Source organism: Protomyctophum bolini (genome assembly GCF_963924005.1).
Source record: "Protomyctophum bolini genome assembly, chromosome: 23".
NCBI lineage: Eukaryota > Metazoa > Chordata > Actinopteri > Myctophiformes > Myctophidae > Protomyctophum > Protomyctophum bolini.
Genome location: NC_137884.1, coordinates 11228565 through 11242093, shown reverse-complemented (window position 1 = coordinate 11242093; position 13529 = coordinate 11228565). Strand labels below are relative to the sequence as shown.

The following is a 13529-nucleotide window of genomic DNA, read 5'->3' as shown; positions in this document are numbered from 1 at the left end:
GGAGGACGGCGACACAAGGCGACACTGAGAGACGCTTTATTCATACCGTCGTACCCCCAGAGCATCTTCTCAGTAAAGGCGGCGACTACCAGTGGGGCCACGGTTGTCTTTAAAGAAGAGGAAGACGCACTGATAACCAGAGACGGTACCAGATTTGACATTCATGTTTATGGGAAACTGTATTATCTGCATACTGAGGGTGAGTTTAATGACAAATGTAATGCATGTCATGACATACAGACATGGCATGAGATATTGGGCCACTGTAATTATGACGATGTTTTAAAATTGCAGAATGTGGTTGAAGGTATGCAGATCAAGGGCAAAGCAGGTAGGCCCGAACATGAGTGTGAGGTGTGTATTCAGGGAAAGTTTGCCCAAACTAGAAATAGAGAACCTGATACTAGAGCAGAGGCTCCCTTACAGATGGTGCACACAGACCTAGCAGGTCCTGTAGCCACAGAGTCAACGGATGGTTATAAGTATGCGCTATCGTTCACTGACGATTACTCAAGCGCAGTGTTTGTATATTTTCTAAAGAAGAAAAGCGACACAGTACAAGCTACGGAAAAGTTCCTAGCAGATGTGTCCCCTTATGGGAAAGTGATGTGCATGAGATCTGATAACGGAACCGAGTATACATGCAATGATTTTCAAACACTGATGAGGAAAAACAAAATCAGACATGAAACGTCAGCTCCGTATTCCCCGCACCAGAACGGGACTGCTGAGAGGGGTTGGCGTACTCTTTTTGAGATGGGTAGGTGCATGCTAGTTGAAAGCAAGCTACCAAAGCAACTATGGCACTATGCAATACAAACAGCAGCGGTGGTACGTAACAGATGCTTTAATAGGCGTACAGGGCAGACTCCCTATCAGCTGCTGACAGGCAAGAAGGCTAATGTATCTAAAATGCAGAAATTTGGGTCTGTATGCTACACATACAAACAGGATAAGGGAAAACTGGATTCCAGGTGTGACCAGGGGTGTTTTGTGGGGTATGACAAGAACAGCCCGGCGTATTTGGTGTATCATCCAGATACAAATAAAGTACAAAAACACAGGCTAGTGAAGTTTGTGAGCAGGGTAGCTGTAGAGAAACAGACACAGACAGACCCAAATGATGGTTATGACCATATGAGACAGCCTAGGACTAACGAGACCACACAGGAGGTCAATAGAGCGGAGAATGCTCAGGAACCAAGTGTACGGAGAAGAAGTATACATAGTGGTAGTCCAGGTGAGGTTATGAGACCAAATGGCCATAACCAAACACAACAGAGTGTGACAGGGGATGAACCTGAGAGTAGGAGGTATCCAACTAGAGAAAGGAAGAAACCTAGCCACTTAGATGACTTCATAGATGGAGACAGTGATAGTGATGGGGTTCATACCACAGTAGACTACTGCTACAGAGCAGTATATGGTGTTCCGCAGACTTTTGGGGAGGCTATGAGGTCTGATAACTCAAAAGAGTGGGTAAAAGCCATGGATGAGGAGGTCCACTCATTAAATGAGAACAAGACATTTACCCCAACCACCCTGCCAATAGGCAAGAAAACAGTGGGGGGAAAATGGGTTTACTCCATCAAGAGTGATGTAGAGGGAAGAGACAAATACAAAGCACGGTTTGTAGCCAAGGGTTACAGCCAGGTAATGGGAATAGACTATGGGGAGACGTTTTCACCAACAGCTAACCTGACGAGTGTACGGGTGGTGTTACAGAAAGCAGCTCAGGAGGACCTGCTCCTACACCAGATGGACGTGAAAACAGCGTATTTGCACGCTCCCATAGATTATGACATATACATCAATCCACCCGAGGGTTATGAAGAGAAGGATGATGGTCTAGTGTATAAACTAGAAAAATCACTTTATGGTCTCAAACAATCAGGGCGAAATTGGAATAGAGTCTTGCACGATTGTTTAACTGAAAATGAGTTCACACAAAATCCATCCGACCACTGTGTTTATGCCAAAGAGTCACAAGACAAAAAGGTGATCGTAATCATATGGGTCGATGACTTGATCATTGCAGCCTGCAATGAGAAGATTTTGAGAGAGGTGAAAGAGATGCTTGCAAGAAAATTTAAAATGAAAGATCTAGGTAGACTCAAACATTTTCTGGGTATCAATTTCAGCCAATCTGATGGATGTGTAACCATGTCACAGGAAAAGTACACTAACAAGATACTTCAGCGTTTTAACATGGAAAACTGTAGAACCAGAGAAACGCCCTGTGATCAGAAACTAGAATATTCTGAGGATGCAGTAAAAATGAATGATGTCAGGATGTACAGAGAGGCTGTAGGAAGCCTTATATACCTAACCACTTGTACCAGACCAGATTTAAGCTTTGTGGTAAGCAGGTTATCACAGTATTTTGCTGAGCCTACAGAAGAGCAGTGGGTTACTGTGAAACATGTTCTAAGATATCTCAAAGGTACTTCTGAGAAAGGGTTAAGTTTCAAAAGAAACAACAGTGAGAAGCTAGGTATACAGGCCTACAGTGATGCTGACTGGGCGTCTGATGTCAGCGACAGGCGCAGTACCACAGGATACTGTGTGAGTCTTAGTGAGAACAGCTCTCTAGTTTCATGGAAAACTAGGAAACAGCCTACAGTAGCGCTCTCCACATGTGAGGCGGAGTACATGGCACTGGCTTCGACCATACAGGAGTGCCTATACCTAGAGCAGTTACTAGAAGGTATAGATAACTACAAGTACACACAAACTGTAGTACATGAGGATAATCAGGGAACGATTGCTCTCGCCAAAAACCCTGTAAACAGACAGAGGTGCAAGCACGTGGATATAAAGTACCATTTTATCAGATCCACTGTGAGTGAGGGAAGAGTCATTCTGATGTATTGTCCTACAGATGATATGGTTGCTGATATAATGACCAAACCTGCAAGTAGATTGAAACTGAAGAAGTTTGATGCAATTCTTTTTGGAGTTTAAAAATGTGTAAGACAGGGATTCACATTCACTCTGTTTTGTTTTGTTTTTGGTTTAAGATTACAGTAACAAGATTTACAACAACCTGAGAACAAGTGGGGGTGTTGAGATTTGATGGGATACCTTATATATGTCCTCACTTGTATAATGTACTACTATTCTATATGATGTGCAATGTTATTCTTGTGCCACTGTGAGGCGCCAAGGCGCAAGGTATAGGATGCATGCCTGCCTCCTATAGTATGATCAGGTGACTCAGGTCACATGACTACTACTACCTGTGAGCAGTTCATTCAGTTATAGTACAGGGTCTGTCACCGTGAGACTGATGCGTGACAGGGAGCCCTGCTTAATCTAATAAATATGCCATGCTTGGCTAAATGGATCTCATCTAATACATCTCCGTATTTTCTCCGAATGCAACGTTAAGCTGCAGAACTACGCATAACTTAACATATTTCAATGTGTACCCTACTTTAGTTTGACAGTCGTCATCTGAGCTAGCTCTTTCTTGTCTAGCATTGGATCAATTAAGATCGGTCACCATCGGTCATATTCATATCTTGTTAAGGCTAAGCTAGGGGAAATCTAGCTCTGATGAGCTCTAGCTATGGCTCAGAGCTAGGGGAAATTCTGCATGAGTCATGCATGCAGAGACGCTGCAGCACCAATACAATAATTGGTTGTACTTGTAAGTGGACAGTTGTCCACAATCCACATCAATATTGGCTCTATGAAACGATTACAATACAATCCTGCTAGCTGTAAAACTCTGGCTCTGCAGCTTGAGCAGCTGCTCCCATTCTTTCTCTCTTTCGATGCCCTTGTCATCTCCTGTTGAACAAGTCTGCCCCCTGCTGGGTCAGTGACGCCATGCACATTTTTGTCAAGGCTTCTCTTGATCAGGATGACAATGAATTGGCTTCAATAATGACCTCTGCTCTGAACAGGCCAGATCATGTATATCCATGTGTACATGTATAATTACTGTAATTCTTATATTCAAGACAGAATACATGTCTGTGAATGAGAGGAGGAGGTTCAACCCAAATGAATGATAAAATGAATAAAACCCTGCATTTAGGCTAAATACATTTTTTATTTTTAAAAACCATACACATTACTCGACAAGTTTCAAATGTAAATCCAATCACGATAACCATTTAAATTGCTCAAGATAAACAGACATGAAGTACTTATTATTTCCAAATGTTAAAAGATAAAAATAAAAAATAATCCATAGAACAGATGGATAAACATTCATTCCCGTTACAGGAAGAAGCTACAGAACAAACTCCTTTTTTCCGTTCCCATTTGTATTTGCAATATCAAGCTGCTTTTTTCATCTGTAAAACACAACCCCCCCCCCCCTAAAATTTAAATAATAGACAAATGTTATAACTTATGAATGAACTCATTCCATGTCAGTTTTCTGCCCTTGTCCGCTCCCCTAAACCAGTGGTTCTGAGATTGATACTGGGAACCAAATTGGACCCTCACAGGTCTGTAACTCTTGAGGGTTCCGTTTGCAGTGTATATTCGGGTTCCAGAGATTAAATATAAATAAATAAATTTATAATGCATATGGAGTTTGGGGTTCTTGAAATTCACGAGGTTGAGAATCACTGACCTTAAGCCCTTCCCTTCAAATGAGTGCGTTGTCAGGGTATTAAGCAGAACATCCCTGTACGACTAACAAAATACTTTGCAACCAATTAGGAAAAGAAATGTGTTATTTTGTTTCTACAAACAAGCCTTTCAAACCATTCGCACCCTGAGAAGAAAATCACACACACGTTTTGTTTTTTAAACACTTAAACCCCGTACTTTTTTGACTGGCATACCACAGGGCTCTATGCTATAGGAGATAGGTTCTCCTTCTGTCTTTGCACTACGCTAATATACCTTTGTCGAAAAATAGCCAATCTACGCGATCGGATATTTTCGACAAACGATCGGCCCCAGAATAGGGACGCAGGGGTTTAAGTGCCTACGTTGAATAGTGCGCAAAACGTCCACCCTAACCCTAGATAATAGACTTTGAGATAAATCTCCCAAAATGGTTCAGTAGGATGAAAGTTTTTGTCATAAAAATACAAAGGTACAATTGTGTGGTTTGTATCAAAATGTTTTCCCAAGGGACGTTATGAAATAAAAGTACCCTGTACAGATACCAGTGTGAGCCTAGACTTTTATTCTTGAAAAAAAAAAAGAAAAGAAAAGTAAAGAAATGCAGCGTGTCCAATCAAATCCTTTAGTGTTTTTTCCAGTACATCAGGTGTCAAAAATATTCTACAAACAAGTCATTTTATTTATTTATGATGGTGAAAGGAGTTTTATGGACAAAGATGAAGAAAAATACAAACTTTTTTTTCGTGTGTTTTAGATTTTTGAAATGTCAACAAACCAGAACTCCAAGGAGAAAAAATAAAAATGAAGTTTTCCCTAAAGAGAAATCTCAAAAAAGATTGAATGAAATATGAAAAGAATCCACTTGCTGTTTGACCAAGACGACAGTTTTAACTACCTAAAAGACAAAAAGTTTGAAGTTAAAAGGTTCTCTCTTAATTAATAAATTTCCTTTCTTTAAATAATTTTCTATGCCTGAGTAAACAAATGATAATATTGTACATTGGCAGGGACTGAAGTTAAAAAAAGAAAAAAAAATACGTGATGTTTAATGCAATGAACTCCCTTTAACAAAGTGAACCTAAGTGAACCAAAGTGAAAAAAATACGTGATGTTTACTGCAATGAACTCCCTTTAACAAAGTGAACCTTTCGAACATCACCAATCGAACAGATGGATGAATGAACCGATGAAAATAGAAGCCCGAACTCCTGAGAGCATCTTCTGAACACAGAACCCTGTTAAAATAATGTTGAGTATTTAATAATGAAGTGTGAATGGACAGAGGTCCTGTCTTTTTCTCTTCTACACAAGCCTTAGTGTTTATCTGTTTGGCTAGAAGGTTCTATTTATCTACAAATATATAACAAATAAAACTTGCAGGCAAAAAAATAGTTTAAGTTTCAATAGAAACACCCCTTTTTTCCTGAAAATACAGCAGTATCTGAAATAAATCCTCTCATTCAATTTGTACTCCGTTCCGTTTTCTGCATCATACGTCAGGAAGCTCTTTTGCCTACAAACAGAAAAAAAAAGTATCTACAAACTTTGTAAACAGACCTGCTTTTTCCAAAAAACATAAATAATTCAAAATATTAACAGCCAATGGAGCAGAAATAAGTTTTTGAATGAGCATCAGGGCCAAAGAGATAAATATACAACACCATTCAGATAAAGAGAAGCTAAGTTTCTTCCAAAATTCTTACAGCCGATCTTCAAGCCACAAGGAAGGGCTCCCCCTCCTCTATTAAAATAATAATAATATTAATAATATAACAAAAGAAAAGAAAAAAAAAAGAAACAGGTCACTTCCAATCTGAGTTTATAATCACCCCTCGCTGACCGAGAAAAATGAAAAAGTTATCAAGGAGGGGGTAGGGGGGGCAGGGGGGGGAGGCGAGTCCTCCTGTCGCAGAGGGTTTTTTAAGAAAACAAAAAAATAAAACAAGCATCCACACCAAACCGTACATTCTTATGAATGTCTGCTGTTGTATTAGTCCAGTTCAGACTCCTCTCTCTCTCTCTCTCTCCAACCACCCCTCCACTGTCTTTTCTCTCTCCTCTCCTCTGTAGCCGTTTTGTCTAAAAGGTGAGCCCCCCCCAGGCTTGAGGGCGGGGGTTATCAGAGAGAGGTTTCCAGGCTGTGTAGGGGGCTCTCCGGTGCCGACGAGGGGCTCAGAGACTTTACCTCCGGCAGGAGCAGGAGGTGGTTCCCGCTGTCCACAGCGTTATTGTTCTGATTGGGCGAGGAGGAGGAGGAGGCGGGGTTCAGCAGGGGTGCCGCGAGAGACTCGGCCTCGGGTGCGGCAGTCGGAGGGGGGGTGGCGGCCGGGGGAGGAGGAGAGGGAGGGGGAGGAGGGGCCATGTCATCAGTGGGGGGTGGGGTCGGGGACGCGGGGACGGTGGTGGTGGTGGTGACGGGGGAGGGCGGGGTGGGCGTGGTGACGTCACCGTCGCGCGGCGTGGAGGAGGAGTTGCGCTTGGTGGGGGCGTCGTCCTCGGCGTCAGTGTCGTCGATGAGCGGGATGCTGGGCTCCGAGTCCTCGATGCGGAACTCCGGGTGGGTCATGAAGTTGTGGATGGAGCTGCGAGACTCGGGCTTCTCCTGGGCCTCGTAGAGGGAGACGGAGCTACGGAATGCATTCACCACCCGGATCTGCATGAGGGGGAGGGGGCAACGTAAAGTCAGCGTCGTTTTACCCACAGAACAACGCAACGTTTTATTATTATTATTATTGCTTTTTAAATAGCAAACACCACATACAAAAATGTAAGACTTTGGAGGGTTTTATTAGGGACGATAGTAAGTGGGGACAAGGGGATGGGATTGGGGACCCAAAAAAACCAAAAAACACTTTTGTAAGGAGGGGTGGGTTCAAAACTCTTAGAAGGACGTGCAAGTATGCAGTCAGTGGTGTCTAGTAGTACAACTCCCAGTCAGTCCAGATGCTTGTTGCTGTTAAAGCCTTACCGTGGGGCTTAGCACTCAAAACTCAATGGCACGATGGTGCAAAACCCCATGGAGTCCAAATGCAGTAGATACATGTTTTTTTTTAGGGAAGAAGTAGTGTAGTAGTACATACAATGAATGAATAAATGAATGGACCAAAGGATTTGATAAAGGCCTGTTATTCAAAATGCAAAAGGAGGGAACTGAGACATTGTGAGATGTTCGTTTAAATGGGAACAGCTCCAAAACAGTGGAGGACAGACGCTGGACACAAAGGTTATAGTTGTTGGTCATGCTCAGAGAGAGAGAGAGAGAGCGAGAGAGAGAGTGAGAGAGAGAGAGACAGACAGTCAGACAGCGAGAGAGAGAGAGAGAGAGGGAGAGACAGACAGACATAGATAGATGGGGACAGGGGAGGGAGGTAGTCAGTTATTGATTATATTTATCAAATAAAAGACAACGCTGCAGCAGCCAAGCAGAACCTCTACAAGCTGTGGAAAACGTGTGTGTGTGTGTGTGTGTTGGGGAAAACGGCACAAAAAGAGGAAAGACCTCTCACAAACGAGACTAGAGACTCGAACCCATGCAGAGCGCCAAACTACCTTGTGTTCAACAGTAGTAAACCTTTGAGTATAGCCCATATCACATTTCACAGAATCTAAAGGAGGAATATTGTATGAAGTCAGTGGTGTTATTCATCTCATTTTCTGCTCAACAGTTGGATTGTCGGACATGTTCTGGTGACGAATAGCTCAAACAGGGTACAGGGCTGGGCAATATGGACACAAATCAGACATCACAATATGTTTGAGCAAATACCTCTATATAATACATGTTCTTTTCTATAGAGGGTATGCGTATGCATAAAGTGAGTGGCAAATCAAGTGGCAAACTAACGTCATTAAATGCAATCAAATAGGACATTTCTGTTTGGATGTATGGGCTGTCAAGGCCAGAAAGTTTTTATTTTGCCACTCAGTAAGTGTTCCTGCATAACTACTCAGTAGGTGTTCCTGCATGTCATGCGCATACCCTCTATCATTTGCAAAAATTACAAAAATAGCACATATGTTCAACATTTTGGACAAGCATATTTGAAAGCGATTAGAACTTGGAGAACACAGCACTCAGCCGAATTAACGGCAAAAGTTTATTTTCTTCTGTAATATAATTCAAAAAGTGAAACTTTCATATATTCTTAATTCTTTGCACATAATGAAATATTTAAACCCTTTTTTCTTGATGATTATGGCATACAGCTCATGAAAATCAAAAAATCCTATCTCAAAATATTAGAATATTTTACGAGACCACTAAAACAAATATTCTTTTAATCCAGAAAGGTTTAATCCAAACTATGTCTGCAGTCAATACTTGGTCTGGGCAAATTATTTAATCAATGGGGCGTGTTATGAAAGCCCAGGTTTGCATTGATAACAGCCGTAAATTAATTTGTGTCCTCTTGACAATACAACCTAGATTCTCCATGGGTTTGGCCAGTTGGTTGGTCAGTTAAGCACCATGGTCATTAGTCAGTACACCATTTACTAGTAGTTTTGCTTTGTGGGCAGGTGCCAAATCGAGCGGTCAACATACGGAAGCACAAAGTGTTCTAAAATATCCTCATAGATGGCTGTGTTGACTCCAGTGTGACATTTTCATTGTCATTGATGATTTGGGGTGCCATGTATTCAGTGGCAAAGCCAGTACTGAAGTTCTGGGTGGGCCTAGCCAGGAGTGGGTGGGCCTGCATGCACGCACATGACACCACACCACATTATTAATGTATTTATTTATTATAAAAAAAACTATATATTTTGGGGCGGGACATCTGGCTGCATGTCATCTGCTGGTGTTGGTCCACTGTGTTGTATAAGGTCCAGAGTCAACACAGCCATTTAATATGTTTAATATGTTACAGCACTTTGTGCTTCTGTATGTTGACAGGCTTTATGGAGATGCTGATTCTTGATGAAATAATTTGCTCAAAAGTAGCCCAGACCAAGTACTGACTGCATACATTAATGCACTTTTCAGATGGTCGACATTTCTGGATTAAAACATTTGTATTAAGTGGGGCGGCTCGCCGGAATCGGGCCAGCACCCTGGGTGCGTTCCTGTGGGTCTGGAACTCCTCCCAGGAATGAGCCCAGGGGGCGTGTGTGTGTTAGGCTGCGCAACAGTGACACTTGGTTGTGAAGACCAACCAAACGCCAGGCAGCCAGCCAGGAACACAGACACATAGCTCCGTAATGGGAGTGGTTGCACCACTCAAAAAAGGTTATATTTCACTTTATGCGCAATTAATTGAGAATATATGAAAGTTTCACTTTTTAAATTATATTTCGGAACAAAATGAACTTTAAAATATACTTTTGCAGAATATTCTAATTCTTTGAGATGGAGCTGTAAATAATCCCAGACCATATCCAGACTCAAATCATCATTGATAGATACATTATAGTTAATTCTATTACTGCCCAGCCCAGGTTCAACACAACTGTATCACACTTTCCAGTTCCTGAATAATAATCATCTCACCGTCGGAGCACCTGAAAGGAAGTGGTTCATGTTTAGTGTGAAGACAACAGGTTATCAGAGTATTCATGGACAAACACAGCCTCTTAGACTAGAGCAGTGGTTCTCAAAGTGATATTTGGCACTCCCATCTGAAAAGGTTTTGTGCCAGGGACCCCATGAAGAGAAGATGTGTCATCAAATAGATAAATAATGATAACAAAAATATTCAACACGATTGCCATTTTTGAATAGCCAACGTTTAATGGATAAAAGTGGATAGATTGTGATTGTGTATTAACACATTTTTCTGGGGACTTCCTGGCACCGCCCCCAATGACCCCTGGAGGTCCCTGGACCCCACTTTGAGAACCACTGTATTAGAGCATGATGGATACATGCATTGCAAGTTGTTCCTTGGACAATTTGCCACATTTATTTGTGCAGAGATGAGCAGCCTGGATCTGCTGTTAATGCATCGCTCTGCAAACGTTACACAATCATCACATTCAGGCAGGGGATCATTTTTTTCCCCTTCAAATGTCTGCAAGACATCTGTTAAAGATGAAGGAAAAAAAACAGTGGGTCAGATGGCCCGCCTCTGAAAGAGAGGCCTGTTGAGTTCGCACACACACACACACACACACACACACACACACACACACACACACTCTCTCTTGAAAGGGAAACGGTAAAGCGGAAGCTCTTAGTCTAAGCCGGGGATCACCACAATATACTGCACTGAATACAAGCAGACTATTCCACATTGCACTTGTTTTGTACACGTGTGCACGCTGTGACACGGCACCTGCGCGAGCGCACACACACACACACACACACACACACTCACACACACGGTTGTCCACCTTAGAATAGACTAAAGGACTTCACAGCCAGAGCGCCCTCCTTCTTACAAACAGTCTGAGAATGTTCCACTTGGTAAAGCCCCCCCCCCCCCCCCCCCCCCGTGTGTGAGAGACAGAAACAAGCAACAGCAAAGAGAGAGGGGAAAGGTCGTTATTGTTGCAGCGCTGTTGGCGTATAGTACAGTACAGTACAAGACACCCCCTGACTCTTTGCCGGGTGTTTTTGCGGTTGACATTTCTTTGGATTTTGTACTCGTGTGACCATGGGCATATACTCAAAATATTTACCCCGGCTAGAGGATCTAGAAAGCTGCGACACACATAGAAGGGCAGAGCGCAGACTGAGGCAGCAACACACAAACCTGGTGACTTATCAATTCAAAATGATACCAATAAGAATAATAATACACTCCCCTCCGCTAGGTAGGTGGTTCTAGGTCTGTCACAATTATTACATCAGTGGTTCCCAAACATTTTCATGTCAAGGACCCCCAAATTGACTCTAATTAGCCCACGGACCCCCATGTGAAAAAGTTATGCCAGGGACCCCGATAAGAGAAGATTTTTACGGCTCTAGCAGTGATTCTAAACCCGTTAAATGTAAAGGTTTCAAGGACCCCCAGTTTGACATGCATTAGTCTACGGTCCATTTAATGGCATTTTTTCTTACTGAGACCCTAATTTATATTGTAAAATCAATGTTAATTTAATTCTGAGTGTACAAATTTGTATCACTCTCAGAGTTACAGACCCATAAAAGGGTCCATTTTGGTTCCAAACTATCATTTAGCTGGGGACCCCTTGGAACTCCCTCAAGGACCCCTGGGGGTCCCCGGACCCCACTTTGGGAACCACTGTATTACATAATCACCTAATCGCAATTATTTGAGATAATCGCAAGCATTTTGCATAATCGTCATAATAGTTTCCATGTTTAATAATTTTCATAATATTTAATATAACATTTAAAAAAATTGTTGAAATAGCAGCTTGCAGATCGGCTAGTTCTACTATTAATGTTTCATTTAAAGTAATTTTGTTGTGTGTTTGCGGTTTGTTATGTCTGCCCTAAAAGCCTAAAAGCCAAGCAGAAATACAATTTCTATTCATAATTTCGTGTGACAGTAATCATCACGTAACCATCACGTAATCATCACGTAATGTCCTAATCGTGACAGCCCTATTTGTACCACCTTTCTATTACTGACCAAAGCAGAAGCAGAACAGAACGACATGATGAGACATGGATAAAAACCCTTGGTTACAGACAGTACAAGTACATCGATAATACTGCGGCTGTTATCCAAGCAACATGGGAGATGTGATTTGTTGCTGTGTTTTTTTTAGTGGAGGAAAAAAATAAGGTGACATTAGGAGGAGTATGAGCAACGTGTCAACGTTAGGCGAAGAAGAAGATGGAAGAGGAAGATGAAGATGTTAGAAAGAGGGACAGAACTGAGGCCAATATAAAGGTCAATTCATGCTTTGTGCCGAAGCGTCGCACAGCGGAAGTGATGCCAAAACTTCATGGAAATCATGTGGACCACATGAGACCAACGTTTCAGTTATGGAATGGGTTACCTGCAAGCATTAAGGCAATAGTCTCTGTGCACAGCAGCTAAATTGGAAATTCCTTAGTTACTTCACATGGCTTACCAATTAAACTAATAAAAGAGGGAATTTCGCGTTGAAATTTGATTAGCTAATATTGATGACGCCACGCAGCAGATAAACATTCCCCCCCTGTCTTCTCTGTCTCCCCTTGGCTCACTCAGCCTCACACCACTAAACAAGGAAGTGACTTTACATGAAAATGTATTTTATTTCTAAATGTGTGCATATACAATTTATATTTCCCCTCAAACATCTTAGTTTTACCAACATTGTTCGCGTGAAATAGTTTGTTTATGCTTATTCATTGAATTTATGAGAAACGCTACACTATGGGTGTCCCGGGGGGACAGCATTCTCACCTCAAACAGAGGAGATTTGCGGGAGAAATGCAGCAGCTGGCTGGTGCATTTCTTGTCTGATCATTGTGTGCAAGCCTAAGATTTGAGTGCTCTGACAGTGGGGACACAGGTCTTGGTGACTAGAGGGGACCACGGGCATGGGACTCGAGTGCGATATATGTGATTATGCAACGGTTACCCCCCCCAAAAAAACACGTCAACCTCAATTGCATTGTACCTAAGATAGTAGATAGAAAATAATATTTTTTAATGCCGTATTTAGCTAGTACAAACGCAAATATGCCATCCAAATGATCAGACTGTTTTCAGTGAGACCACATGATGTGCAGTATGATAATGATATTTTTCGGGGCGTGTCATTGGTAGTTTAAGGCTCTGTTCCGTTTAGTGTAGCACAGTGGATCTCAAACCTTTGTAATTTCAAGGACCCCTACAACTCTGAGAGTGTACAAATGGAACCAAATGGACCTACGCCAAGGGCCATTTGGAACCCCCACAAGGAAGCATGAGGGTCCCTGGACCCCAATTTGAGACCCACTGCTGTAGCAGTGTGTTTCCAGTGAGCCAATATGCACAGTTGCAGCACCCTGACCCGGTTTGACCAGAATGGAACAGAACCTTCATTAGTATCAT

General features: G+C 42.2%; 1 protein-coding gene across 3 annotated transcripts in view; it reads right to left on the bottom strand.

The window, feature by feature from the left end:
- Positions 1-4040: 4040 nt before the first annotated feature.
- Positions 4041-13529, bottom strand: part of atp2b1a (ATPase plasma membrane Ca2+ transporting 1a) — a 77041-nt gene continuing 67552 nt past the window's right edge. For 2 of the 3 annotated variants that reach the window (XM_080757459.1, XM_080757460.1), the window contains one exon: positions 4041-7246. In XM_080757459.1, the coding sequence (XP_080613585.1) occupies positions 6713-7246 (534 nt within the window). In that variant the 3' untranslated portion in view covers positions 4041-6712. Of the gene's footprint in view, positions 7247-8142; positions 8199-13529 lie in introns of those variants that run through there. The other variant, XM_080757461.1, reaches the window with a different exon arrangement.